This window comes from Triturus cristatus, chromosome 12 (assembly GCF_964204655.1).
Source record: "Triturus cristatus chromosome 12, aTriCri1.1, whole genome shotgun sequence".
NCBI classification, from domain to species: domain Eukaryota; kingdom Metazoa; phylum Chordata; class Amphibia; order Caudata; family Salamandridae; genus Triturus; species Triturus cristatus.
The window spans coordinates 740,916,650-740,944,464 of NC_140595.1; the positions used below are offsets into that span (position 1 = coordinate 740,916,650).

Below are 27,815 nucleotides of genomic sequence, written 5' to 3' on the forward strand. Positions count from 1 at the left end.
AGTTGACCCCTGCTTGGCAGTTGAAGGCGCTCCTTTCTGGTGAATAAACGCTCGTACCGGTTGGTTTGTCTCGTTGCAACAGCGCTGTAAAGATGTGAAGGAATCTCATGAATTGTCACATGAGAATCTCGTGACAGTCACGTGGCGCTGAGCGTGGACCCGAAAGGGTAAATAATAAGTCGATTAATACCGTCAGGAAGTGTAGCGCCATCTTGGAACGGAATACTTCGCATGGAACAAAACCGCGGTCATGTTACTGGTTACATAATTGTGTTTAATGTAATGAGGTTCGGTATATTGCTCGTTGCTTTGGAAGGGATTTTAGTCAGTACATAGAGTAAAACGTCTCACCATGTTTGACAGGGGCCGGTATGGTGATGAATGCAGTGAGATCGCGAATCGCTGCGGGTTTTTGCCATCTTGGAATGGGCTGAGAGTGAAATTCCGACCGACAATAACGCGTCTCCATTCTCCTCTCTGAATGGCTGAAGGGGTGTTGTGGGCAGTCTTTTCTCCTGTCTCTGAAAGGGGAGGTGTCTTGTTGAGCTGTCAGAAAGTAGACAGGGGAGAAGCTGCAAGAAGCTAGGGATCCAGCTCTGAAACCGAGCCTTTCCATCCCTTCTGTGCCGGCGCTGAGCCCCCGACTCACTGCTCGGCGTGTCTAGCTGTTCGTCAACCCACCCCAGAAGCGCCCGCGCTCTCACCTCTGCGCCCCGATGGTGTCCCTCCTGTGCTGCGGGCCGAAGATGGCGGCCTGCGGGATCGTGCTCAGTATTTGGGGGGTCATCATGCTGGTGAGTGGTTGGAACGAGCTGGGGCAGGGGGCGGTGAAATGACCTCCCCTCTGTGTCTCTGGAAGGGGGCCTGTGGAGGCTGTGGGGTGTGCTGTTTCAGAGAGTGGTTGGGTTGTGCTGTTTCAGAGAGTGGTTGGGTTAGGGGCAACGGTGGGAGCACAGCGACAGAGCTGTTGAATCGCATCAATGGGGAGCACCGCTGAGGGAGCCAGACATTGTCAGCCCTGACAAGAGGGATTGTTGAAGGTGAGGGATGGCCTGTATAGGAGCGCTTGGCATGAAAGGGATATTAGGTGAGGTCATCGCGCAGAAGCAGAGCTCTCGGGTTTTCCATCCGTAAGTGGCTCAACAGGGCTTAAATATGCAGTCTGGGCCGGGCACTAGTCTAGACTGTCTGGCACTTGCAGTCCGGCGTAGCCCATGACAAAATTGGGGTTGTAAGCCATTGAAAGCAAAGCAAAAACGACACTGGGAAAGATAATCTGGCATGGAACTGGAAAACTTGAGAGCCTTGGCGATAAAACCCTTTGAGTCCCGAGGAATGGGAGCCTTGAAGTAAGTCTTGAATGAGCAGTAAGGGAACTCGAGGGAGTGGACTGTTTCCTGTTGTATAGATGGAGCTGTGAAATGACCTCCGTGGGGCTACCAGTGAGTGAGTAGAAGGCCAGTGGTGGGTTGGGTAAGCGGGAAAGTGTGAGAGATCAGTGGAATCAGTTGGGAGGGGAGTTGTGGATTGGATACAGTGGATAGGAGAATAGTGGCAAAGTTATGGGCCGCTGTATAGAGTGACCTTTTGAATGACCTCTGTGGACTGGAGACCTAATTTGGGGCAGGGTTAGAAACCTGGGTCTCAGGTGTATGCATGTGGGTGAGTATTAACAGTTGGCTCGTGCCTATGGCTTCGATATGGGCTTTACATCGTATGCCCCTTATTTTGATATTACGTTAAGTCCCCTCATACGAATGAATGGAGGTGGTGTCCTGTGATTGTCTGTAAGGTCTGATTAGTGTTACGCATGTGATCACAAGAGGGTGTGGCTTCCAGTTACTGTTTCTGCTAAACTGTATGTGTTTACCAAGGTATGGGGGATCTCTAGGTGGTGCTCAGTTGAACGCTCTTCAGCGTGGGTTCATCCCTGGTGTCCTTTTGATAATAACTTCAAATAATAGACTAACGGTTCTTATGTAAACGCCAATTCCAAGTATTTTTTTATTCATAATCCAGACGGCAGCCTCTTAAATAACTTGCAGGCCAGCAAGGAAACATCGAGCCCCTCCAGGTTTTAGTTTATGGTGCGGGAGGAGGTGGATGTCTGCCCTGTAATACGGTTCCTACTATGAAGTGAGCAGGCAGTGGGTACCCAGGAAGCCAATTAAGGAGGGGGCAAGTCCTTCATATGTTTGTAGACTATGGCAGCGAGTTAAGATGCATCCTTGCCGGAACTTGGCTCGTACGAAGGAACCCTTTTCATCTCTTGAATATTGCCCCATATTTGTAGATGTGCTTTAGGCAGGCAGTACTTTTGTACACTCTGAAACCCGTGGTTGTGGACATGAGTTTGGATGTCTGGTCCTGAGTGGAACTTATGCTCTTGTACAACTGTTTCACTTCCTCTTTGACTAGTGCCTGATCTCGGATTCCGGCACTGCACTTCCTTCTAAGTTCTGGAAATTATGACTGCTACTGTCACAAGCCGGCGTTCTGGGCTTGTGAGCACGCCTGCCCTGTGGGGGTAGAGGTGACTCAGCTGATCTTCTGTACAGCCAGGATACAATCTTGAGGGATGCATTAAAGCAGTGCCTTCAACCGATAACAGACACACTGTCCACAGTAAACATGTATACTGGATCGAACCCACGTCTGTTAGGCCGAACAATGGACCACTTCCTAGATCGGCGAAGGAACAAAAGGCTTTCCAGAGTGCAAAAGGGGCATCATCAGACCTTGGGTCTCGGGTCTGCATACCTTGTCTTCACGTTTATGGAATATTGGTCACAGTTGGGCCATTGAATCTGCGCACAGAGTACTGCCTTTAACAGTTTGCTCATGTGCTGTCCAGAATATGCAGAACCGGCTAGATTCGAGCGAACCTGGGCGATCTTTTGCCAATGAGTTTAATTTGGTGTCAGTGATAGTTCCCCTTATCATTTTGAGATAATGCAAGGGCCTGATCATGACCATCATCCTTCCTTTAGTCCCAAGATTTGATCCCTCATGGCCTTTGCTTGGGTTTGCTGTCTGTCATTTCTTGCGTCTTTGTTCGTCCCAAGTGAACTTGATCTTTCTTCTATCCGCAATTGCTTGAGACATCCTCCCGATCTCCAGGTGTACTTCATTGTTAGTTGCCTGCAATCTCTAGAAGTGACCTTCAGGGTTCCTTTTTGACTGTGCTGGGCATGTACAGATGGGCTCCCAAGCTGCTTGCTGCAATTGGTACCACTTATTCAGATAGCCTTTGAAGCTAATCTTCTGAGCTGTAGGTGAGTTCTGTCCTTTTTAGGTCTCGCCTAACGTTGCAACGCGAATGCGCTGCCATGGCTTTGCAAGGCATGCGATATATACTGTAGGATGGAAGCTCCGCCCACTCTTTGCCCATTGGCTTTTGTCTTAAATGTTGCCTTCCGATTGGTTTGAAATGCAAAAACAATAGTTGATGGACAGAATGCAGAACAATGTCATACATTCACCCCAGTACAGAGATCTGGGCCTAAATCCATAGTTTTTTTGCTCACCATGCCATTCCAGTTTGAACCCAGCCAAATACAAATCAGTCTTGACCCTGTGCCTCATGGGAACAGTCCAGCCTGAATTGCCAAGCCAGGTCCCCCCTGTACTGGAAACAAGCATCCTAGGACCGGTTTCGGGGTTTCACCCCTCTTCAGCCAGGATAGCTTGATTCTAGTGGCATGGAGAGCACGGGACCCACGTCTGGGCATACCCGTCTCACTCGGGGTGAGAAATGCAAAAATAATAGTTGATGCACAGAATGCAGAACAATGTCATACATTCACCCCAGTACAGAGATCTGGGCCTAAATGCATCGTTTTTTTGCTCGCCATGCCATTCCAGTTTGAACCCAGCCATATGCAAATCAGTCTTGACCCTGTGCCTCATGGGAGCAGTCCAGCCCGAATTGTCAAGCCAGGTCCTCCCTGGACTGGAAACAAGCATACTAGAACTGGTTGCGGGGTTTCACCCCTCTTCAGCCAGGATAGCTTGATTCCAGTGGCATGGAGAGCACGGGACCCACGTGTGTGTGTGTGTCTTTTGCTTCCGATTGGTTTGTGGCTTGTTAGTCCCTCCTCATTCATCATATGTATCCTTCCACGGCTATTGGCCCCTTTACTACTAACTTTTCTTTTAGGTCTCGCCTAGCGTTGCAGCGCGAATGCGCTGCCATCGCTTGGCGAGGCATGCAGTATATACTGTAGTGTGGAAGCTTCGTGGAAGCTCTGCCCACTCTCTGCCCATTGGCTTTTGTCTTAAATGCTGCCTTCCAATTGGTTTGAGGCTTGTTAGTCCCTCATTCATCATTTGTATCCTTTCACGGCTATTGGCCCCTTTACTCCTAACAGTATTTTCTCCCCTCTCTCCCCACCCCACCGCCCCCTCCCTCAGTCTGTGACTTCTCACCCTGTTGCGCCCCCCCCCCCCCCCACCTGCCGTTCCTGCTTTCTTGCCTGCCGGCACTTCCGTTTTCATCTTTTTTTGCCACCTTGAAATATGCGAGTTCAAGATGCGTGCTGAACAAAAACCTCTAGTGTTTAATGAACTAGATTTTAATGTTACTCTAAATATACTAAGACTCCAGGCAACATTCAGGGTATGCATGGCAACGGATGCCTCTTAGTTCACAAATGACATTGTTGTCGGGCGGGAGGAGTGGCAGTGTTTTAACTCCTGCTTAAAACAAGCACTTTTAATAACTTCCTCTCAAATCAGTGCTATAATATTGTGCACTGAGGTGACGCGCTAAAGAAATGTATATTTTTTAATTCTGAAGAGACATTATCGCACATTTACATCATGTTTACTGTATGATTAACATGCCGTTCATTTTCACGGCTCACCCACTAGCGTATAAGCTTGGCTCGTCTCCGGCTGGCTCTACATACTAATTAATATATTGGCTCGCGCACTTCTAACAAAGAGAGATGAATGGATACATGACAGTGAGCCCGGTAGATGGTAGAGAAATAGACTGGTGCAGACAAAGTCAGTCTCCATTGCCTCACGTCAGAATCATCACTTTCAATAACCTGGAAATCTGCCAGCAACTCCCGCATGCCCCAACCTCAACCCCCTCACCTATTCTTAGCAGAAACGGCAGATTCTGAGCAGTGTCCTGCTGGTGTAGAGGAGCACTTCAGAGTCTGTAGAAGCGCTGGGATACCTAGCCTCCCTGGGCGGGCACCTAAGCCTTCCGGGTGCCTTCACACTCAGGATAAATGAATACATTTTGTTCTATGCTTTAGTCGCCCCTCTGTGAGCACTGTCTGGCAGATGGAGCTCTGTGTTAATAAACACATTCAGAGAGGTGGTTGTGTACAAACAAACAGCCACAATACCGTACGTTTTGAACGTGTAGTTAAATACCTGCTCATCGAGTACCTCATTGGCTGATCATTCCATGGCACTACTAAAATTACATTTGGACACCTTTGCTCAACTGTAAAACACTCCCTTCTGTGGGTCACTTAACAACTCGGGGCTTTGGGGTTAGGTAACCTACTTTGGATGCTGTGTAAAAGAGTAAATACAAAAATTAATGCAATGAAACTAAGCAGCCAGTACTGTCTAAAACACTGTGAAAAATGACACGCATACTGGTATTTTCTTTAGTTAATGTCGATTTTTCTCATAGATGCGAGTAAAGTACGCTTAATATCTTAATGACATCTGCACACTTTTAACTAATAGCACCGGTCGTCCATTGACAACTAGCCAATGAATACATTTTCATGTACCCCCGAAGCCTGCCAAACTCCCCCCCCCCCCCCCCCCCCCCCCCCCCCTTTCCGGCCACCTTCATTGCCTCCCAGTGTTTGGAGGATAACCAAGACGCAGGAGAGCGCGTCAAATAGTCTAGAAAATGAAAGAGAAGTTGGGATTCGGATTCACATGCTCCGATCGCGTTGGTTAGTCTGTAAGCGCTACTTTTATTAATGAGTTTCGCATTAGTAAAGCACCACGTGTGCATGTGTGGCGACACTTCACCCATGAGGTACGTGCCAAGCAATGCAATGCATACAAGCAGGATATATATCGAAGTAGTGTTTTATTTTTTATTTTTATTGTATTTCTGTTGTGTTGCTATTTCTAATTTATGGCCAGTGTGAGAAAGTGCCTCTTTTGATGTGGTTAGCCCCCACTTTTTGCCTGGTTTTGATGTGGTTTCAATTGTAGTGCATAGGGTCCCTACCTACCAGTTTACCTGTGGCAGTGCTTCTTACCTAAAAACATATCTACAATTGGTACTTCTGCCCCTGTAAGTCCCCAGTAAGTGGTACCCTGGGTACCTAGAGCCTGGATGCTGTAGAGGGCCCCCTGGTACCTCTCTCACTAGGACCATGCCACTGCAGCTTGCATGACCCAGTGAAGTGAAAAAGAACAAAGTCGACATTGCACCCTGCCTGGGTGCCATGCCAACCAGCACTGCCTGGAGGTATAGGTAAGTCACTCCTCTAGCCGGCCTTACAACGCTAAGACGGGATGTGCTATACCATAAGTGAGGGTACATCTACATGAGTAGATATGCCCCTACAATAATTAAGTCAATTCATAAATATTGTAAGAGCCAGGGAAGCCATGAGGAGTACATGGGCTGGGAACTCGACAACTTGAGTTCCACAGCACCATGATGGCTTCACTGAACACAGGAGTGTTTGGTACCAAACAACTAATTATCATAAATTCACACGGATGCTAGTGTGAGATTTATTAAACCATGTACTCAGAGGACTCCTCAGAGGTGCCCCTTGAAAACCTACCGACCCTGATGTGGTCATTGATTGGCTTTAGGCAGCCTGTCAAACACACGTGTTTTTGGACCCCTGGGTAGAGAGCCTCTGCTCTCTGTGACGAGAAACCATGCACATCCTGGAAAGAGGCGTCACACCTCCTCCCCAGGATGGGCCAGTACTCGAACGGGATGCTTCAAAGGCCTGCCGCCTTTGTAATGCGCGCCCCAACCTCTGCTGCTAGCAACAGATGGCAGCCCCAGGTTTACACCCCCACTTTGGGCGGGAAAACCTAGAAGAATAGGAGGTGTGCCCTCATCTGCCAACTCTACCCCTAAGGTGGAGGAGGCGGGTGAAGCACACCTTTCAGGCCCTACCATCTTGAAGATTCCAACATCGAAAGGCACCCCTGCACCCAAAGCCTTGGTTAGCTGAACAGACGGTGCCCCTGCAACCCCCTACATCTCTACTTACCTCTGCTGTCATTGGTCCTCCTCCTGCGACCTCCGGTGCGATGCCTGCCGCCTGTTTGACCAAAGAAGAATCCTCACTGAAAAGCATTGGATGTCCAAGGCTAAAATTGCACCCGGCTGCCCCTGTGCTGCTGGTGGTGTATGTTTGGTGCTGCTTTGTGCCCCCCAGTGCTGGTGCTTACCTCCAGAGCTTCGCCCCTGCAACCCATTACCAACCAGCAAGCAGTGTGGCTCCAAGCACCCCCAGTCTCCATTGAAAAGCATAGGGTCGAACTCCGATTTTGACCTCTGCAGCCTGCCCCTGTGGTGCAGTTTTGGTACTCACCTGACTCTTGTGCCTTGTTGACCTTTGGGCCCGAAGAATAGAATTGTAAGTGTTGTATTTACCTGTTAAACTGCATTATTGTTTTCCCCATTGGAATAACAGTGGACTGATCAGAAATTGCACTGTCGACTAGTGAAAAGTATTTTTAGTAATAAACGTACTTACCTTATTGCAAAGGCCTTTGGTCTTAAAAATACAAAGCTTATTTTTTGTAACATTAGTGTGGATCTCCTTTTTGAGTCGTGTGTCTATCATTCGTCAATGTTGTGCCATAAATGTCTTGCACTTTTATGGGTTAGGCCTAGGCAGCTCGCCGACACTACCACTAATAGAGCACTTTGGGTTTTACATTGAGCCCTGTACACTTCTGGGGAACCCCAGGGCTCTGCGCACTGTAGAACCACCTAGTGGCATACCATATACAGAGCCAGCTTCCTACAGCCGGGGCCACTGAAATTTTGCAGCCAGGGAAATCCAAATTATGCTGCAGGATTCACTAAATTATGTGGGACGAAAGGAAAATTTACACTGCGTAATGTGGCAAATTTTGTGATTGTATTACTTGATTATTTTTATACTTTAACACTATTTAGGTAAAGATTACACTGCGTTATTATCAGTTTCACACCAAAATACAGCAATAAGAAACTTAAAGGTTATTAGTCAACCTTCTCGAAGGGCCTTACACTGCACGGCAACATGTCACTGCGTTTTTAGGACCTTTAAATCTGTTTGAGCTAGAAACAATGTTTTTGTTAAATTCTGAAAATGATGCAGCAGGTGATGGATTATGTGGCTAATCCGTTATCATGCGGAATATGTATCACCTGCAGAATTGCATGATTCTAGTGGCCCTGCTTATGAAATATATCAAGCAAGAAACACTGACCATGGCAAAGGTTTGACAAGTCTCAAATAAAAATGCTTGTCGGGTTTCATTAATACAACACAGATAGTGAATGGGAAAGAGCAGTTTTATGCAAAGAAAAGCACTGAAGACAATTCCGTGGCAGTACTGGCAAGATGTGGTGCTGCTGTCCTGTCCATTCTCAGTCTCCCGAGGTGCTCGCAGAAGGTGGAGCCTGCTAAATATATTTACAAGGAAATTAAAGAACACCCCATTTTGGGGCACCGGTGACAGCATGTATTCTCTCTCAGCAATTCTTTCACTTTGTCACATGAATAAAATGGATTATAGAGATGACCACTGGAATTATGTGACCCTGACGCGTTTTGCGCTTAATTATGGATCTGCCACATTATCCATCATCTGCTGCATAATTTGCATCTATCTTGAATGGATCAAAAGTTACTAAAAACGCGGTCACGTGTTGCTGCACACTCGAAGGCCCTCCGCAAAGGTATACTCGTCACCTTTCAGCTGCTCACTGCTGTACTTGCATTTTAAACTAGTACTAATGAGGTAAAACCTTTTTCCAGACCGTCTCATTTTTTTTTACAGGTTAACAAAGTAATACTACCTCGCATTACGCCGCAAGATGTAGTCAACCCTGCTGCATACTTTGGTCCTTCCGTGTTGCGCAATTCCAGTGGCCCTGATTCTAGTGCAGCTATTACCCCTCGAGTCTCCTTACTGATGAGAGGGAGGATGGTGAGGTTGAGAGAGGAAGGCCAAACAGAGGCATGGAGGGGTGATAAGAGTGAGGCTGAGGCAGAATAGAGGATAGTGAGCTGCAGAGAAGGGCGAGGCAGAAAGACTGAGAAGGGGGAGCAAGGATGAGAGGAGGGGGGGATAGAGACGAGGGGAAGGAAGAGAGATGAAGTGGCGATAGAAGGATGTAGTGGAAACAAAAGGGTGAAGTCCAGCGAGAGTAAGTCGATGCACAGTGCGAGAATATTGACGTCAGGAGAGAGAGAAACTAGGATAAGGTGGAAAGATGAGTGAGTTAAGAGAATTGGGAGGGTGAAGCGGAGAAGGAGAACGGCACCGCACGGAAACAGATGGATACGGTAGAGTTGGATGATGTGTAGAGAGTGAAGTGAAAGGAAGTAAACGGTGAAGTGAGTGGCACAGCAAGTTCAAGTGGAGAGAAAAGAGGGTGAAGTCTCGAGAGAGGAATGTGAGACCGAGAGAAAGGAGGGTGAGGTTGACAGCAGAAAACATCAGGCCCATTGGTTTAAACCTCTAGAAATATACAGTCTACACTAGTAGGCAGAAGACGACAGTAGGTATGGTATGCAGCTCACACCCATACAAGACCATTCTGCATGCCTAGACCCAGCTGTCGGACACCTCGGAGTCGCTGGACAACCCTATGTATCTTTATGGCCCACCCATGCTCCTTCATGGCCCTCCCAGATCCTGGAACAGGGCCTGTTCTACATTTCACCACCTCAACTGTACTATTTAGTACCTTCTTTTCGCTGTCTCCAGAATGTACTTCTCTAATCCGAGTTGTAGCAGAAATAAGTGACCGTTGCTTTGTGCGCTCTGCAGAGTGACCAAGGATTAGATGACCATGCATTTGGAACACCTTGTTTACCACTGACAGGCACCCTGAGAAACTCTTGCTGCCGTCCGCCCTAACTCCAGAGCGCTCACTCGTGGTCCTTAATGAATGTAAGCGACTCGGGTGACAGTATGCACTATGCAGGTGTAATATGCCAAACGAAACAAAAATACAGAAACGCAACCAGCCGTAAAAAGCTAACGCTCTTCGGGGAATGCAGTATTAAATAAAACATATGAAATGTAAACAGATAAAAATAGCTGAGCTGGATGAACTTTTACATTCATTGTTAAACAATTGATCAGCGTTTTTTCCCAATTATTGTTAAGGACCTGAATATAGTGACTCGTTTCAAGGTCCTTTTTCAATAACTACTGGATCTGAGACTCGGTGGGACCCGGCCCAATTAATAACCTGCCGAAGCTCCCGTAGTATGGTCGCCACCTCTTATTGTCAGGAGAGTCCCATGTTTACACCGTTGGGTCTCTCACGTGCAAGTCATTGCTGTGCTGTGCACTCGTCCAGTTGGTTCAATGTGAGCAAAGAAACTGCATGCAACTCGGAAAATGTCATGGGCGGTGGCGGCAAGGAGAGAGCGACCTTGCTGCCTGCCTCCTCCCTGGCATTGGCACTCTGCGCCTGTTACACGGGTCCAGACCGCTCCAGGTTTGTTGTGGACACAGGTGCTTGTCGAGTGTTGGTGTCCTTGAGAGGTCCAGTGCTCGGCTCTGGCTGCTCACTGCCCCGCTGTATCCGGGCGCGTGCGGTTCGGTCCGGAAGAGGCCGCAGGAGACAGGAAGTGTGTATTGTGTAAACTGCGCTTCACCCGCTGCTCTCTCTTGTGGGTGGCTCGCCTGGCACGTCTGAGCCCTCAGTGTGATGTTATAGGTAACAATACTGCTGGGAAGGCCACGCACGTTTGTGGGCATTGTTCTGTGTGTGTGTGTGTGTGTATGTGGGAGGGGGAGGGGGGTTAGTTACCGTTTTGCTGCAGAGATTTCTTTGCCTCCAGCTCCTGGTCCCAGTTCTCACCGCTCATAACGATCTCTTCTCTCCTCACAGGTCCTCCTGGGCATCTTCTTCAATGTCCACTCGGCGGTGCTGATCGAGGACGTGCCCTTCACCGAGGCGGACTTCGAGGAGTAAGTCTTGTTCCATGCCCGACCACAGCCGCCAAGCTTCCCATGCGTGATGTGCCTCGCCAGTCCAGCTCTTTTCAATTGAGGGACGGACGTGTAGCCCTGTTCTATAGTACATTAAAAACAAAGCTACAAGTCACAAAAAAAAATAAAAAATCAAGCATGGACTTGAGAAACCTCTCAGGGCTGCTGACCGGTCGGTGCCGTGTCGCCGTCACCACCCTCTCCTCCTATGCCCCGACTAGCCTTGTATTGAAATGCACACCTCCAGCACTTTTCAGCAGGGTCTGTTGCACTATTAATTATTATTGCTGCGTTATTCATTATTCAGCGCGTCTAACCGGGGAGGCTGTATTCGTCATGCACCGTGCCGTCTGTTTTCAGCAGGGCCACTGTACTATACTGTTGCCAGTACCAACACCCCTCACAGTGGCAGCTGTACTACTAATGGCATTAACAACATTTCTCAGGTGGGCTTCTATCCATGTAGTGTGGGACAGTGTCAGGAGGGCACTACCTGTAATGCACCCTAGTTAATGCACACTGCGCGCACTTCCACGCAAGGCTGGTGTTATATGTTTAATTGCCAGTATGAACGTATCTGAAATGAATCATGGCGATCACACTAGCCTCGCACATTGCTAGCATGAGTCTGTGCCGAGCAGTTGTTTTGTGACTTAGAAATTGTACCCGTCTTATTTTTAGCACTTGCAATAATCAAAGGTACTTCGATATTTTAAATATGCGACAAACTATAGTATAAACTTAGTTTTCAAAGTAAATTGATTTTTCTCATACTTTATTAGTTCTGTAAAATGAAGCGAGAGTCCTTGTTTCACACTCACTCTAGATACTTTAATGAATCGGTTAAAGAGAAGAACACTCTGGGAACGCTTTAAGTGTCCTAAGTGCAGCCACAACAGCTGTGCCGGGCAGGGTCACCTAAAACACAGGCTTAAAGGAAATTATTGTCCTGTGTGTCCCTGTGGCACAAGTTCTGTTTGAATGGAGACCGTCAATAAATCTATAAGACAATGATTCTGGGTGTGTGATACTGCACCGATTACCGCTCTGCCACTGCGCTTCAGTCCTTGCCTCCAGCACCCCCTGCCAATACCGCTCTGCCACTGCGCTTCAGTCTCCACCTTCAGCACCCCCTGCCAATACCGCTCTGCCACTGCGCTTCAGTCCTTGCCTCCAGCACCCCCTGCCATAACTGCTCTGCCACTGCGCTTCAGTCCTTGCCTCCAGCACCCCCCGCCATTACCGCTCTGCCACTGCGCTTCAGTCCTTGCCTCCAGCACCCCCTGACAATACCGCTCTGCCACTGCGCTTGTCTTCACCTTCAGCACCCTCTGCCATTACTGCTCTGCCACTGCGCTTCAGTCCTTGCCTCCAGCACCCCCTGCCAATACCGCTCTGCCACTGCGCTTCAGTCTTCACCTTCAGCACCCCCTGCCATTACTGCTCTGCCACTGCGCTTCAGTCCTTGCCTCCAGCACCCCCTGCCATTACCGCTCTGCCACTGCGCTTCAGTCCTTGCCTCCAGCACCCCTGCTATAACTGCTCTGCCACTGCGCTTCAGTCCTTGCCTCCAGCACCCCCTGCCATTACCGCTCTGCCACTGCGCTTCAGTCCTTGCCTCCAGCACCCCTGCTATAACTGCTCTGCCACTGCGCTTCAGTCTTCACCAGCACCCCCTGCCATTACCGCTCTGCCACTGCGCTTCAGTCTTCACCTTCAGCACCCTCTGCCATTACTGCTCTGCCACTGCGCTTCAGTCCTCACCTTCAGCACCCCCTGCCATTACTGCTCTGCCACTGCGCTTCAGTCCTCACCTTCAGCACTTCCTGATATTACCGCTCCGCCACTGCGCTTCAATCCTCACCTTCAGCACCCCCTGATATTACCGCTCTGCCACTGCGCTTCAATCTTCACCTTCAGCAGCCCCTGATATTACTGCTCTGCCACTGCGCTTCAGTCCTTGCCTCCAGCACCCCCTGCCATTACCGCTCTGCCACTGCGCTTCAGTCTTCACCTTCAACAACGCTATTACCGCTCTGCCACTGCGCTTGTTATGTTATGTTATTGGGGTTGCTTATATAGCGCACGGCTACTCCAGGGAGTGTCCCGGCGCTTTCTGACCCCAAACTGAGAGAGAAGATGGAAGAAAACACCAACATAACAAGTTACTGCTTGTAAAGCCAAGTTTTCAGGGACTTTCTGAAGGCAAGCAGATTAGACATACGGCGCAGATCCACAGGCAAGGAGTTCCATAGTTTTGGAGCAAGATGTGTAAAGGAACGACCACCTATCCTGACCCTTCTAATGGGAGGAACCGTTGCCAGGCCAAGACATTCAGATCGGAGAGATCTGGACGGTTTATAAAAAAGAAGCCGTTTCTGGATGTAAGAGGCCCCTACCAAATAGAGTGCCTTGTGGGCCAAAGTGAGAGCCTTGAAAGTAATCCGCTTCTTAACTGGGAGCCAATGGAGGCAAGAAAGCAGCTCTGACGCCCGAGCTTGTCGAGGTAGGCCAAAAATCGCTCTTGCTGCGGAGTTTTGAACTACCTGAAGTTGGTGCAGGAGGTAGTCCGGTAAACCCAGGTAGAGGACATTAGAGTAATCAATCCTGGAGCAAATCAAAGCCTGTACCGTCACCTTCCTGTGGATAAGAGGGAGCAGAGGAAGAAATTTTCGCAACATTTTTAACAGACCAAAACAGGTGCTGGAAAGACCTGTGATCTGTGTTTTCAGCGAAAGGGTGTTGTCGATTTTGATCCCCAAGTTTTTTGCAACCACAGAGGAAGAGGAGGGGGGTGACATACACACCGGCCACCATTCCTGCCACGGTGGATCTGCTTGACAGCCAAAGAAAAGCACCTCGGATTTATCAGGGTTGCATTTGAGGCTGCTTCGCTGAAACCAGTCGAAAACAGCCCCCAGGCATCCACGGATGCTCTCCCCGTCAAACTCCATGCCCTTCTTGCAGGTGAAGAGAAGCTGGGTGTCGTCAGCGTATGATATGATCTGGGCACCCATGGACTCCGCAAGTACCGCCAGTGGAGTCATGAAGATGTTAAAAAGGGTCGGGCTCAGCACCGACCCTTGTGGGACTCCAACATCCATGGGCGGCACCTCTGCGGAGTACGGCGGGGCCCAGACCACTTGTCGACGACCCGCTAGGTAAGATCTCAACCAGCTCAACACCGTTCCACGGAGACCAATCTCGTGAAGTCTTCTCAAGAGGGCCTCATGCGGAACGGTGTCGAAGGCCGCCGACAGATCCAACATCACCAGCATAGCTCTTCCCCCTGCGTCGAGAACTTCCTTAATGGCTTCGTTTACTTCCAAAAGAGCGGTCTCAGTGCTCAAATTGGAGCGGAAGCCGGATTGGGTAGAATGGAGTAACCCCTGATCTTCCAAGAAGGAAGAAAGCACAGAGTGGACGTGCTTCTCGACGATCTTAGTCAGACTGGGCAGGAGAGATATGGGCCTATAGTTCGCATGTAACTCTGGATCAAGGCCTGTTTTTTTTAAAAGGGGAACAACCATTGCCTTCTTCCATGCTGGCGGAACTATGCCACTGGACAGTGATAAATTCAAGACAGGGTAGATCAGGGGATTAAGACTCTTGGCATTCCTGGCTAGAAAACTCGCCGGACAGGGGTCAAGCGGAGAGCCTGATTTAATTCTGAGTAGGAGATCCAAAGAAGTAGATTCCGTTAAAGGTGGGAACTCTGATAGAGTGGGGCACGTATCAGATGGTAAAGACAACAGATTTAAGTCAATCATAGGTACATTAGGGACAACTGGAGGAAAGGATTCTTGGATGAGTTTGATTTTCATGTTAAAAAAGATGGCCAGCTCCTTTACCCAAGGTTCAGAGAACTTATGCTGGACTGACGATTTAGGAGAAACAAACTCTTTGACAATGGAAAAAATTTCTTTACACGAGTTTGATGCAGCTTCAATTCTGTTGGCGAAATAATTCTTTTTGGCCTCTAGGATAGCCGCATGATAAGATTTAATAGATGCTTTGTAGGCGGACTTAGCTTCCTGATCGTACTGTTTCCGCCAGAGTCTTTCGGCTAGCTTACAGTTTCGCCTAGCAAGAGTCAATGATTTTGAGAACCAAGGGGCGGAGCTACGCTTAATGGATGAACAAGGCGTAGAAAGAGGAGCAAGATCATCAAGCCTATCTGTAAGCCATTCCTGAAAAGTTTCAAGGTCACTTTCGAGATGGCCAGATAGGATACAAGGATGTTCTTGATACGCTTGAACAAGGCTCTCCTGAGTAATTTAATGAAAGGGTCTACTGGAGTACCTCAGTTGGTCAGAGTTGGTACAAGAGGTTTTGCTTCTACCTTGAATTAGAAAGCTGAGCAGGGAGTGGTCAGACCACAAAACAGGAGTGGGACGGGACATAATGAGGGGGATGGTGGAGAACACTTGGTCAAGAGTGTGACCCATAACATGGGTTGCACTAAAGATGTAGGGAGTTAGACCAAGGGGAGCAGTGATGTCCATGATTTTAATAGCTTCACTGTCCGACTCGACATCCATGTGAATGTTAAAATCCCCAAGCATTATGCAGTGTTCCACCTTCAGGCATAGAGTGGAAATGGCTGATTGAAGCTCATCGAAGAAGAAACCACGCAGACCAGGAGGTCTATAAACTAGGAACCCTGAGAATGATTGGTGTGGGGAAAGTGAAATAGTGAAGGCGAGGGATTCGCAGCCAGAGATCGGTGAGGAAGGAATGATTGCGCAAGCAAAAGATCTTTGAACTGCAAGAGCCACACCCCCACCTTTACCCAGTGCCCTATCCTGTCTATAGACTATATAGTCGGGAGGAATGGCTGCCGCTATATCAGGGTTAGAAGACTCATTGAGCCAGGTTTCTGTAAGCATTAGACAGAGTGGTTTCTCAACGGTCAATAGCTCAAAAATGTCCAGAGCGTGTCTATGCAAAGAACGGGTATTTAGTAGTAGACACTTAAAATTATTTACGGGGAGTGAGTGGAGTCCCTCAGAAACCCGGTAGATGTTTGGGTACCATCCACAACCAGGGCAGCGACATTTACCTTTGTAACGGCCTGGAAAGACAGGCCGACAGGACGTAATATTCAAGTTATAGGATAATAAATCCGTTGCGGTGTAGGTGAGCCTATGGCCAGAGTCTGCCGCCGTGCCGGTCGCTGCCGTAACGCGGACGGGCGCAGACGGGCAGGACTCTGGCACGACTCCGGCGCGTCCGCTGGTCGCGTCCGCTGCGCGGAGCCATCACTGTCTGTTTTTATAGTGCTATTAATGGCCTCCCCAACCCGACCCAAGATGGCCGCCAAAACCGGCGCCCGGTGCTCTCAGCCGAGAGCGAGACCGGAGCAGCAGGGACGGGTAAGAATGGATTCTGGGCGCAGCTGGGCGCTGGGGGATCTCAACACACCTCTAGGATCAGGTGTGGAGAATAACAGGTGGCGAGTACAAACGCTGTTAAAAACAGATTAAAATAAAGGGAAAGACTGAAGACCTCCCGGCTTCCGCCTCAGGAGGGAAAAGGTGCGTCCGGTGTCAGCTTGTCCTTGTCCCCAGCACCCCCTGCTAGTACCGCTCTGCCACTGTGCTTTAGTCCTTGCCTCCATCACCCCGTTATTACCGCTCTGCCACTGCGCTTCAGTCCTTACTTCCAGCACCCCCTGATATTACCTCTGCCTCTGAGCTTCAGCCTTCACCACCCCCTGATATTACCGCTCTGCCACTGCGCTTCAGGCTTCACCTTCAGCACCCCCTGTTATTAGCGCTCTGCCACTGCGCTTCAGTCCTCGCCTTCAGGACCCCCTGCTATTACCGCTCAGGACTGCGCGTCAGGCTTCACTTCCAGCACCCCCTACAATTACCGCTCTGCCACTGCGCTTGTCCTCGCCTTCAGCACCCCCTGCAATTACCGCTCTGCCACTGCGATTGTCTTCACCTCCAGCACCCCCTGCTATTACTGCTCTGCCACTGCGCTTGTCTTTACCTTCAGCACCCCCTGCTATTACCGCTCTGCTACTGCGCTTCAATCTTCACCTTCAGCACCCCCTGCAATTACCGCTCTGCACTGCGCTTCAGTCTCTGCCTTCAGCACCCCCTGATATTACTGCTCTGCCAGTGAGCTTCAGTCTTCACCTTCAGCACCCCTGCTATTACTGCTCTGCACTACGCTTCAGGCTTCACTTACAGCACCCCCTGCAATTACCGCTCTGCCGCTGTGCTTCAGTCTTCACCTTCAGCACCCCCTGATATTGTCTCTGCCGCTGCGCTTCAGTCTTCACCTCCAGCACCCTATGCTATTACCGCTCTGCCAATGCGCTTCAGTCCTTGCCTCCAGCAGCCCCTGCTATTCCCGCTCAGCCACTGCGCTTCAGTCTTCCCCTTCAGCATCCTCTGCTATTACTGCTCTGCCGCTGTGCTTCAGTCCCTGCCTCTGGCACTCCCTGATATTACCGCCGCTCTTCCACTACGTTTAAGTCTTGGCCTCCAGCACTCCCTGCTATTACTGGTCTGCACTGCGCTTCAGGCTTCACCTTAAGCACCTCTGATATTACTGCTCTGCCACTGTGCTTCAGTCCTCACCTCTAGCACCCCCTGCTATTACCTCTCTGCCACTGCGTTTCAGTCCTCACCTTCAGCACCCCCTGCTATTACCGCTCTACCACTGCGCTTCAGGTTTTACTTCCAGTACGCCCTGCAATTACCGCTCTGCCCCTGCGCTTCAGTCTTCACCTTCAGCACCCCCTGCTATTACCGCTCTGCCACTGCGCTTCAGGCTTCATCTCCACCACCCCCTGCTGTGACCGCTCTGCCACTGCGCTTCAGTCTTCACCACCCCCTGCTATGACCGCTCTGTCACTGCGCTTCAATCTTCACTTTCAGCACCCCCTGCTATAACTGCTCTGCCACTGCGCTTCAGTCTTCACCTTCAACAACCCTATTACCGCTCTGCCACTGCGCTTGTCCATGCCTCCAGCACCCCCTGCTATTACCGCTCTGCCACTGTGCTTCAGTCCTTGCATCCAGCACCCTATTACCGCTCTGCCACTGCGCTTTAGTCTTCACCTACAGCACCCCCTGCTATTACCGCTCTGCTACTGCTATTAGTTCCTCGCCTTCAGCACCCCCTGCAATTACCACTCTGCCACTGCGCTTTAGTCTTCACCTTCAGCACCCCCTGATATTACTGCTCTGCCACTTCGCTTCAGTCCTCGCCTTCAGCACCCCTGCTATAACCGCTCTGCCACTGCCCTTCAGTTTTCACCTCCAGCACCCTGCTATTACTGCTCTGCCACTGCCCTTCAGTCCTCACCTTCATCACCCCCTACTATTACAGCTCTGCCACTGCGCTTCAGTCCTTACCTTCAGCACCCCCTGCTATTACCGCTCTACGCTGCGCTTCAGTCTTCACTTCCAGTACCCCCTGCAATTACCGCTCTGCCACTGCGCTTGTCTTCACCGTCAGTACCCCTGCTATTACCGCTCTGCCACTGCCCTTCAGTCTTCACCTTCATCACCCCCTGATATTACTACTCTGCCACAGTTCTTCAGTCTTCACCACCCCTGGATATTACCGCTCTGCCAGTGCGCTTCAGTACTGACCTTCATCACCCCCTGCTATTACCGCTCTGCCACTGCTCTTCAGTCCTCACCTTTATCACCCCCTGCTATTACCGCTCTGCCACTGCGCTTCAGTCTTCACCATCAGCACCCCCTGCAATTACCGCTCCGCACTGCGCTTCAGGCTTCACTTCCAGCACCCCCCTGCAATTACCGCTCTGCCAGTGCGTTTCAGTACTGACCTTCATCACCCCCTGCTATTACCGCTCTGCCACTGCTCTTCAGTCCTCACCTTTATCACCCCCTGCTATTACCGCTCTTCAGTCCTCACCTTTATCACCCCCTGCTATTACGGTTCTGCCACTGCGCTTTAGTCTTCACCTTCAGCACCCCCTGATATTACTGCTCTGCCACTTCGCTTCAGTCCTCGCCTTCAGCACCCCTGCTATAACCGCTCTGCCACTGCCCTTCAGTTTTCACCTCCAGCACCCTGCTATTACCGCTCTGCCACTGCGCTTCAGTCTTCACCTTCAGAACCCCCTGCTATTACCGCACTGCCGCTGTACTTCAGTCCTTACCTTCAGCACACCCTATTACCGCTCTGTCGCTGTGCTTCAGGCTTCTCCTCCAGCACCCCCTGCTAGTACCGCTCTGCCGCTGCGCTTCAGTCTTCACCACCCCTGGATATTACCGTTCTGCCTCTGCGCTTCAGTCTTTACCTTAAGCACCCCCTGATATTACTGCTCTGCCGTTGCGCTTCAGTCTTCACCTTCAGCACCCCTGCTATTACCGCTCTGCCACTGCGCTTCAGTCCTTGCCTCCAGCACCCCTGCTATAACTGCTCTGCCACTGTGCTTCAGTCTTCACCTTCAGCACCCCCTGCTATTATGGCGCTGCCACTGCGCTTCAGTCCTTGCCCCCAGCACCCTCTGCTATTACAGCTCTGCCACTGCGCTTCATTCTTCACCACCCCTGCTATTACTACTCTGTCACTGCGCTTCAGTCTTCACCACCCCTGCTATTACCGCTCTGCCACTACGCTTAACTCTTCACCTTCAGCACACCTATTACCGCTCTGCCACTGCCCTTCAGTCTTCACCTTCAGCACCCCCTGCTATTACGGCTCTGCCACTGCGCTTCAGTCCTTGCCTCCTGCACCCCCTGTTATTACCGCTCTGCCACTGCGCTTCAGTCCTTGCTTCCAGCACCCCCTGATATTACCACTGTGCTTCAGGCTTCACCTTCAGCACCCTCTGTTATTACCGCTCTGCCACTGCGTTTCAGTCCTCACCGTCATCACCCCCTGCTATTACCGCTCTGCCACTGCGCTTCAGTCCTCGCCTTTAGCACCCTCTGCTATTACTGCTCTGCACTGCGCTTCAGTCTTCACCACCCCTGGATATTACCGCTCTGCCTCTGTGCTTCAGTCTTCACCTTCAGCAGCCCCTGATATTACTGCTCTGCTGATGCACTTCAGTCTTCACCTTTAGCACCCCTGCTATTACCGCTCTGCCACTGTCCTTCAGTCTTCACCTTTAGCACCCCCTGATATTGACGCTCTGCCACTGCGCTTCAGTCTTCGCCTTCAGCACCCCTGCTATTACCGCTCTGCCACTGTGCTTCAATCTTCACCTTCAGCCCTCATGCTATTACCGCTCTGCCACTACGCTTTAGTCCTCACCTTCAGCACCCCCTGCTATTACTGCTCTGCCACTGCGCTTCAGGTTTCACTTCCAGTGCGCCCTGCAATTACTGCGCTGCCTCTGCGCTTCAGTCCTTACCTTCAGCACCCCCTGCTATTACCGCTCTGGCGCTGCGCTTCAGGCTTGACCTCCAGCACCCCCTGCTAGTACCGCTCTGCCAGTGCGCTTCAGTCTTCACCTTCAGCACCCCTTCTATTACCGCTCTGCCACTGCGCTTCAGTCCTTCCTTCCAGCACCCCCTGATATTACCTCTGTGCCACTGCGCTTCAGGCTTCACCTTCAGCACCCTCTGTTATTACCGCTCTGCCACTGCGCTTTAGTCCTCACCCTCATTACCCCCTGCTATTACCGCTCTGCACTGCGCTTCAGGCTTCACTTCTAGAACCCCCTGCAGTTACCGCTCTGCCAATGCGCTTCAGCACTCACCTGCACCCCCTGCTATTACCGCTCTGCGCTTCAATCTTCACTTCCTGCACCCCCTGCAATTACCGCTCTGCAATTACCGCTCTGCCACTGCACTTCAATCTTCACCTTCAGCACCCCTGCTATTACCTCTCTGCCACTGCGCTTCAGTCTTCGCCTTCAGCACCCCTGCTATTACTGCTTTGCCACTGTGCTTCAGTCCTTGCCTCCAGCACCCCCTGCTATTGCTCTGCCACTGCGCTTCAATCCTTGCCTGCAGCACCCCGTGCTAGTACCGCTCTGCCACTGCGCTTCAGTCTTCACCACTCCTGGATATTACCGCTTTGCCTCTGTGCTTCAGGCTTCACCTTCAGCAGCCCCTGATATTACTGCTCTGCTGCACTTCAGTCTTCACCTTTAGCACCCCTTATTACCGCTCTGCCACTGTCCTTCAGTCTTCACCACCCCCTGATATTAACGCTTTGCCACTGCGCTTCAGGCTTCATCTTCAGCACCCCTGCTATTACCGCTCTGCCATTGCGCTTCAATCTTCACCTTCAGCACCCCTGCTATTACCACACTGCCTCTGCGCTTCAGTCTTCACCTTCAGCAGCCCCTGCTATTACCGCTCCGCCGCTGCGCTTCACTCTTCACCCTCCGCACCCCCTGATATTACCGCTCTGCCACTGCGCTTCAGTCTTCACCCTCAGCACCCCCTGATATCAACGCTCTGCCACTGCGCTTCAGTCTTCTCCCTCAGCCCCCCCTGCTATTACCACTCTGCCATTGCCCTTCAGGCTTCACCTTCAGCACCCCCTGATATTACCGCGCTGCGCTTCAATCTTCTCTTCCAGCACCCCCTGCAATTACCGCTCTGCCACTGCGCTTGTCTTCACCTCCAGCACCCCCTGCTATGACCGCTGCGCTTCAGGCTTCACCTTCAGCACTCCCTGATATTACCGCTCTGCCACTGCGCTTCAGGCTTCACCGTCAGCACCCCCTGCTATTACCGCTCTGCCACTGCGCTTCAGTCCTTGGCTCCAGCACCCCCTGCTATTACTGCTCTGCCGCTGCGCTTCAGTCTTCATCTTCAGCACCCCCTGATTTTACTGCTCTGCCGCTGCGCTTCAGTCTTCATCTTCACCACCCCTGGATATTACCGCTCTGCCACTGCACTTCAGTCTTGTCTTGCTTTTCCACCCAGACATTATGATTAGTTTCCTTTCCTCAGAATGTTTTTCCTCCTTTACTGTGAAGGTTCCTAAATGAATACTCTGACACTACCCCTCCCTTCCCCCCCATACTCTTTGGTACAGGAGTGCAATCTAAAACCGTTAAATATTTTTTCGCATATAGTGATTTTGACAAGGTACTTAAAAGATTCCAGAAAGCGGTAAGCAGGAATAATGCCATATACAATAAAATCGGTAATTGATTTACATTTGGCAACATCAGATTTAAAGACTGGAGCAGAGAAAGTACTAAAGTCAGAATACTGTATTTGTAAGAAATAAATAAAGTATTAATTAATCTTTGAAGAGGCAAAAAATACCCAGTGGGGGTGATGGTGTAGAAGTTCGAAGGGGAGCATTCTAGAGACAGCCCAAAGAGAGCTAAAGCCACTTTGATTGTTATGACAGGAGTGTAATCCTGCTGAGCCGGCTGGAAAAGTGAAGAGCGCCTACAGGAAATAAATAGGAGACGTTCATGTGCGTGGTTTAACATCTATTCAAAGAAAACAAAACTCGTGGCAGGTCGGAGAAGGAAGCTAATGTAGAGAAGTAAGAGTAGGGGGTGCAAACTTAATAATGCTAATAGCTGAGCAGAGGATCAATTGCGAAGGTGGAAATAATAGATGTCTTCCTTTGCTAAAGATGGCATTTAGTCCTTGGTGTTAACCGCGAGGGCACAATTCACCCAGCACCACCGAGAATGCTGCTGAGTAGCACCGAAGGCAAGGCTTGAATAAATACCCTTACTGGATATAATGAAGGCACTTCATGTGTACGTAGTAACGTGAAACCAGTTCTGATCACTTCAATCTGGGAAAATGTCGGTAAGGAGGACTTCAGATACGATCATTATTGAATGGCTCGTGTCTCTGACCCATGTGCTAAAGCACTTTCTGTCAATCATCAACATTATTGAAGTTATTTGTGCGGTGAAGAAGCAATAAATTGCAATTCTTGAAGTTGCCATACAACTAGCAAGAGAATAGCTTATTAAAAGATGCAATTGTGAATGTACCCGAACTAAAAATCTAAAATGAAGTCAATATTAATTTGAAGGTCAAATATATGTAAAAAATAATTTTCTATTTCAAATATCCCTTACCAGCATCAAAAATGTCTGCTCCAGGTATCGGGTGTGTTTTTTACCGTGATTAACATTTACATGGGAAATAAAAAGAGAATAAAGCGGACATTTTTTGTCGCCCTTTTGCATGCAATAATACCCAGTTTTTAATTAAATTGTGCTGCAGCAGCTACCAGCGGCTGAAATGTGATGACTGCCTGGGCAGACTGTGAGTTAGTGCAGTTTGTGCCAAGTATGTGCTAGCTCAAAGACCTCACCAATACCAATTGAACGTTCTTTCCCACTTGCACTCTGGTCTAAATGATCCTGCAGGAAGGCAGCGATACTACTTAGCATGGAAGAAGATGCAGTGCAGACCTGCAGCTCTCTGTGGTAATCCAAGGCTGGATCCCTAACACCTCTAGGGGTGTGGAATTTAATACATTATCTACTTGTCCATGAGGCAGGTTGCTTCATAAATCTAGTTGTCCTGTAACAAAATCCACTTGTCCCTTTTGTGCCATGTAATGTGGCGACAAATTATTGCAGCAAGCTCAGTATATAGGAGCTCTGAAATAGCTTCTCTGATTATGCCAGGGCTCCTTTCATAGTAGGGTTTGAATACTAGCAAGTCCCTAAAGTTGCCACGTTTCAACAGATCTGCATACTGGGGCTGAAGGTAATAGTAAGCAACAGTTTCAGGGTCGGACTGCCCTTTTGAGTCGGTGCAAATATACTAACTTGCAAGTTATAAGTGTTTTCACCAACTCGAGAGGATGTAGCCTTAAGGCTAGAGCGGTCAACCTCAAAGCTAAGAAACCAGGTTAGAGTTTCAGCAACGATGCTCAACATCCTGTGATTCTGGCCAAATCACCCAATCTCCCCATGCCTAACAAAAATGAATGTGTCAGTCTATAACGAAACTGGTTCTCATGTAAAGCACTCCGATACCTGATATCCTCGGGTCTAGTACGAGCTATATAAAACGCTTTAAAAAAAAAAAAAAAAAAAAATTAAAACTATTTTCTAATCTTTTCCCCCCTACTAGGAAAGGTTGGAAATTTACTCCAGACAATGGCAGACATAAAGCTTCTTCCAGGGTTGGGAAAAAAATGGTTGGAGGGAAAGTGAACTTGCAAACACTCAGATTTTTTGCATGAGCAAATGCACACCTGCATATTTGCTTGTGCTAAAATGCAGTTCACAAATATTTTCTAGGAGTACTATTTCTTGGCCTACTTCTGTAAAGTCTTTTGAATTTACGAAAGCCGTATATCTGCACTTAATGCAAGGACATAGGTGCACTTTTGAGACTATTTCATTATTGGGCCCTTAATTAGGCCTGGCATTAACCATGACCTTTTGTATTTATAAAATCTCTCTCTCACTCACTCACTCACTCACTCACTCACTCACTCACTCACACACCATTCTGTTCTTTCACAAGGAGCATATCGACACATAGTAGTTGTGTTCAGTGCCTAGAACTACTTTGGCAATGTGTGCTTTTTGAGACCAAAACAATTTTTGCTTTTGCCGAGTATTTTTTATAATGTTGAGGGCCTGGCAGCTCCCACACCAATACGACTTTAGAAACACCATGCCAAAACAAGTCACTCATTGACCAAAAAGCTGACCAACAATTTCAGACATACTGGCTTTACCAATACTTGTTTATTTTTGTTTCCCAATATCTTTTTTAAACTGGTTACACCGAATTTCCATTATGAATATTTTTGGGAAATACTAGCATACATCAACTCATTTTACTAAATGATGCTGCAAAGAAATGGCACCTAAAATCTTACAGTAGTTTAACAAAATGTTGCATTTTTTTCTGACCATTTTATTTTGAAAGCAAAGAATCCTCAATCTTGCTTTCACACTTATGCAAATATTTGCATCTAATCAGAGGGAATTCTGGGAGCATTATACATGACCTCATATTGCAAAACATTGAAAACATGTGTACACATTTTTATACTGGAACCAATGACATTAGTGCAGTCTGAGCTTACAACATTTACTTAGAGTGCTCACCATAATAATAACGCCTCTGCGTTCATTAATGAACCATAAATACAAGTTTGAACAGCATTAACACATGGACACACATATAACCTTAACTGCTGGCAATGCCTTTCTCTGATCCATAATACGGTACTGTAAACTGGCAGCTAAAGGGTTTGTGCTGTAGTGGGTTGGGCCTACTTGTCCCAAGGACAAAATACACATGAAAACTTGTTGCCTTTGACCCCAAACAATATGTCTCGGGCGTGGGGCTATAGGAATTCCAAATCCTTGCACATCTCTGCAACTGCATCTCATTTTCCGACCTGCAGCACCCTCTAATGTTCCAAGACTGGGGTGCAGTTCAATCCTGAAGAGCTGAACCCTTTGCTTGGCTTGTGCTGAGAAGACTCACCAATACTGCCAGTGCACTGCAGCCCTCTCTGGCAGCACCTTTTGATATTCCAGGACATGGACTCACGCACGGCTCTCTTAATGCATCTTAACCACAACCTGCTGCCCATTGTGTTTCAGAATCATCAGACAGTTCAGTAGTGCACATCATGCCTTGAGGTATGGCAGTTTAGTTGTGCACATCATACCTTGCTGTTCCAATGCTGCGGCACACACTGCTCTGCCACTCTCCCACTTTAGGCCAACAGCAGCCCTTCTGTTGTCTTACTTGGAGGGACCTCCACATACTGCCCTGTCAAAAGGACCTCCTTCTGAGCTACAGCTCCTCTTGATAATCCAGGGCTGAAATGCACAGAGCGCTTTGTCATTAGACCCATTTCTGTCCTTCTCTGCCCCCTGACGCTGTAGTACTAGGAGTGCCCTCCACACCTCTGGCAGTGCATTATCCTCCTTGCATATTGGGATTCCATCCGCATCACACACTGATTCTGATGCCTTCTTCTTCTTCTTCCCACAGTAGTAACCCACCTGAGAAGATTTACCGGCTGTATGAACAGGTCAGCTACAACTGCTTCATCGCTGCTGGGATCTACGTGGCCCTCGGAGGCTTCTCTTTTTGCCAAGTGCGGATGAACAAGCGCAAGGAATACATGGTGCGCTAACCCCTCAGGATGCAGTGTTAATCTCGACAACCAGCTCTCTATCCCCTTATCCCTCAAAGAGCCAAGCAAGAAGCAGGGGGCTGTGCTCTGCATCCAGCTTATTTCGTACTTGATGTCCAAGCCACTGGATAGACATCTGCTCAAAACGTGTGTAATCTCATCTACAGGTGACCTTTGTAAATCAGATTATAAACCAACCCTAGAGGAGACGTCGACTGCTAACTACCAATCGCCTAGGAGATGCTCCAAGCACATTGACATCCAACAATGGCTCTTGTGTTGGATCAAAGGTCCAATATTCAGGCGCAGTCTCTTACTCTTTCTTGACTGGTGTCTGCTTTTATTTTGGGGGGGGGGGGGGGCATCTCCAATGTAGGTATGTATGAATTAGTTGAAGTTGTTACTCTTCCATCCACCAGGCAGAAAATGTGTAGAGTATAAATCAATTCACCTCTGCTCTTGTGGCTGGATTATAAAATTTGTGATCTCCGAACACATCCATTTTGTTGATGTCCACTGACCATCCTTACCACCTACAGCAAGCTGGGGCCCCTTCTCCATCCTGGCTAATGAATATTGTCTTGCTGCCTAGGCGGCGTCCTGTAGGATGGTGTTATTTGGGCGTGTTTTGTGCTGGTAGGTTGGATGGTCACATGCATGCACTGATCACTGGCTTGGTTTAATGTAGTGGTAGAAACTTACTGCTCTGTATTTATTTGTGTGTCTCTGGTTGTTGGAGAGTAAGTGTCTCTTTTTCAGCATTGTGTGTTGATTTCATCTAAGAATATTCCATTCCTCTTGGGCCATGTCCTGTACAGAATGGGGTACTGAGAGGGAAACATGTACATTCCTTAAGAAACTGATATCTTATGAGAGGTGAAGAGCTTTTATTTTGTGTCTTGGACCAAGATCTAGTGTAATATTAGGATCGAATGCATATTGATGGGCCTTTGCACCCCCCCCCCATCTGGATGCCTGTGGTAATGCAGGCGTGCCAATGGACATTTGAGGAAATGGAAGCGTCTCTGCCTTCCATCATTGTGTCTGTTGAAGCGAGTGGGTACTGTGGGAAGGAGGTGGTTTTTCCGTTTGGGACATGCCTGTCTTAGTTATGGGAAGCAGTGCTCTTCGAAGCCCTGTATAACGTCTCCCATAGTCGCTAGTGAAGGGACTATTCTTCAAAACTTTGCAAACAAAATCTTTAAAATTGTACAGTGAAGCGGGTTCGCAAGTTACTATTGTTCTGTGTCCCTGGCACATTGGCATGGTGAAGGTGTGTGTGCATGGTTGCTATAGGTTGGAAGAACAGCCATGGTTCTCGCCCTAATGGAGTGCGAACGCATCTGGTAAACCTAAGATACATTTCTTCGAATAACAGGTCTTCCAGGGTGCTTTCTGTCCAGGTTCTGACTCCCTTTCCTTTCTTGATTCCCTTCTTCGCCAGACCAACCTGTACATACCCTTTTGCTCCTTGAAGTTTGACTTGTGTAAATGAGAAAATATTGAAACAGACACTGGGTGAAATTAAGTTAATAGTACAGTGTTGAAAATAAAGTACTTTGTGATTGTGA

General features: G+C 48.9%; 1 protein-coding gene across 1 annotated transcript; it reads left to right on the forward strand.

Annotated features, from left to right (window-relative positions):
• Positions 1–513: 513 nt before the first annotated feature.
• LOC146782645 (ribonuclease kappa-B) lies at positions 514–27,815 on the forward strand. Its single transcript, XM_085639703.1, has 3 exons — positions 514–794; positions 11,087–11,166; positions 26,100–27,815. The coding sequence occupies exons 1-3, from the start codon at positions 717–719 to the stop codon at positions 26,242–26,244; spliced, it is 303 nt and encodes a 100-aa protein (XP_085495829.1). The 5' UTR covers positions 514–716; the 3' UTR covers positions 26,245–27,815.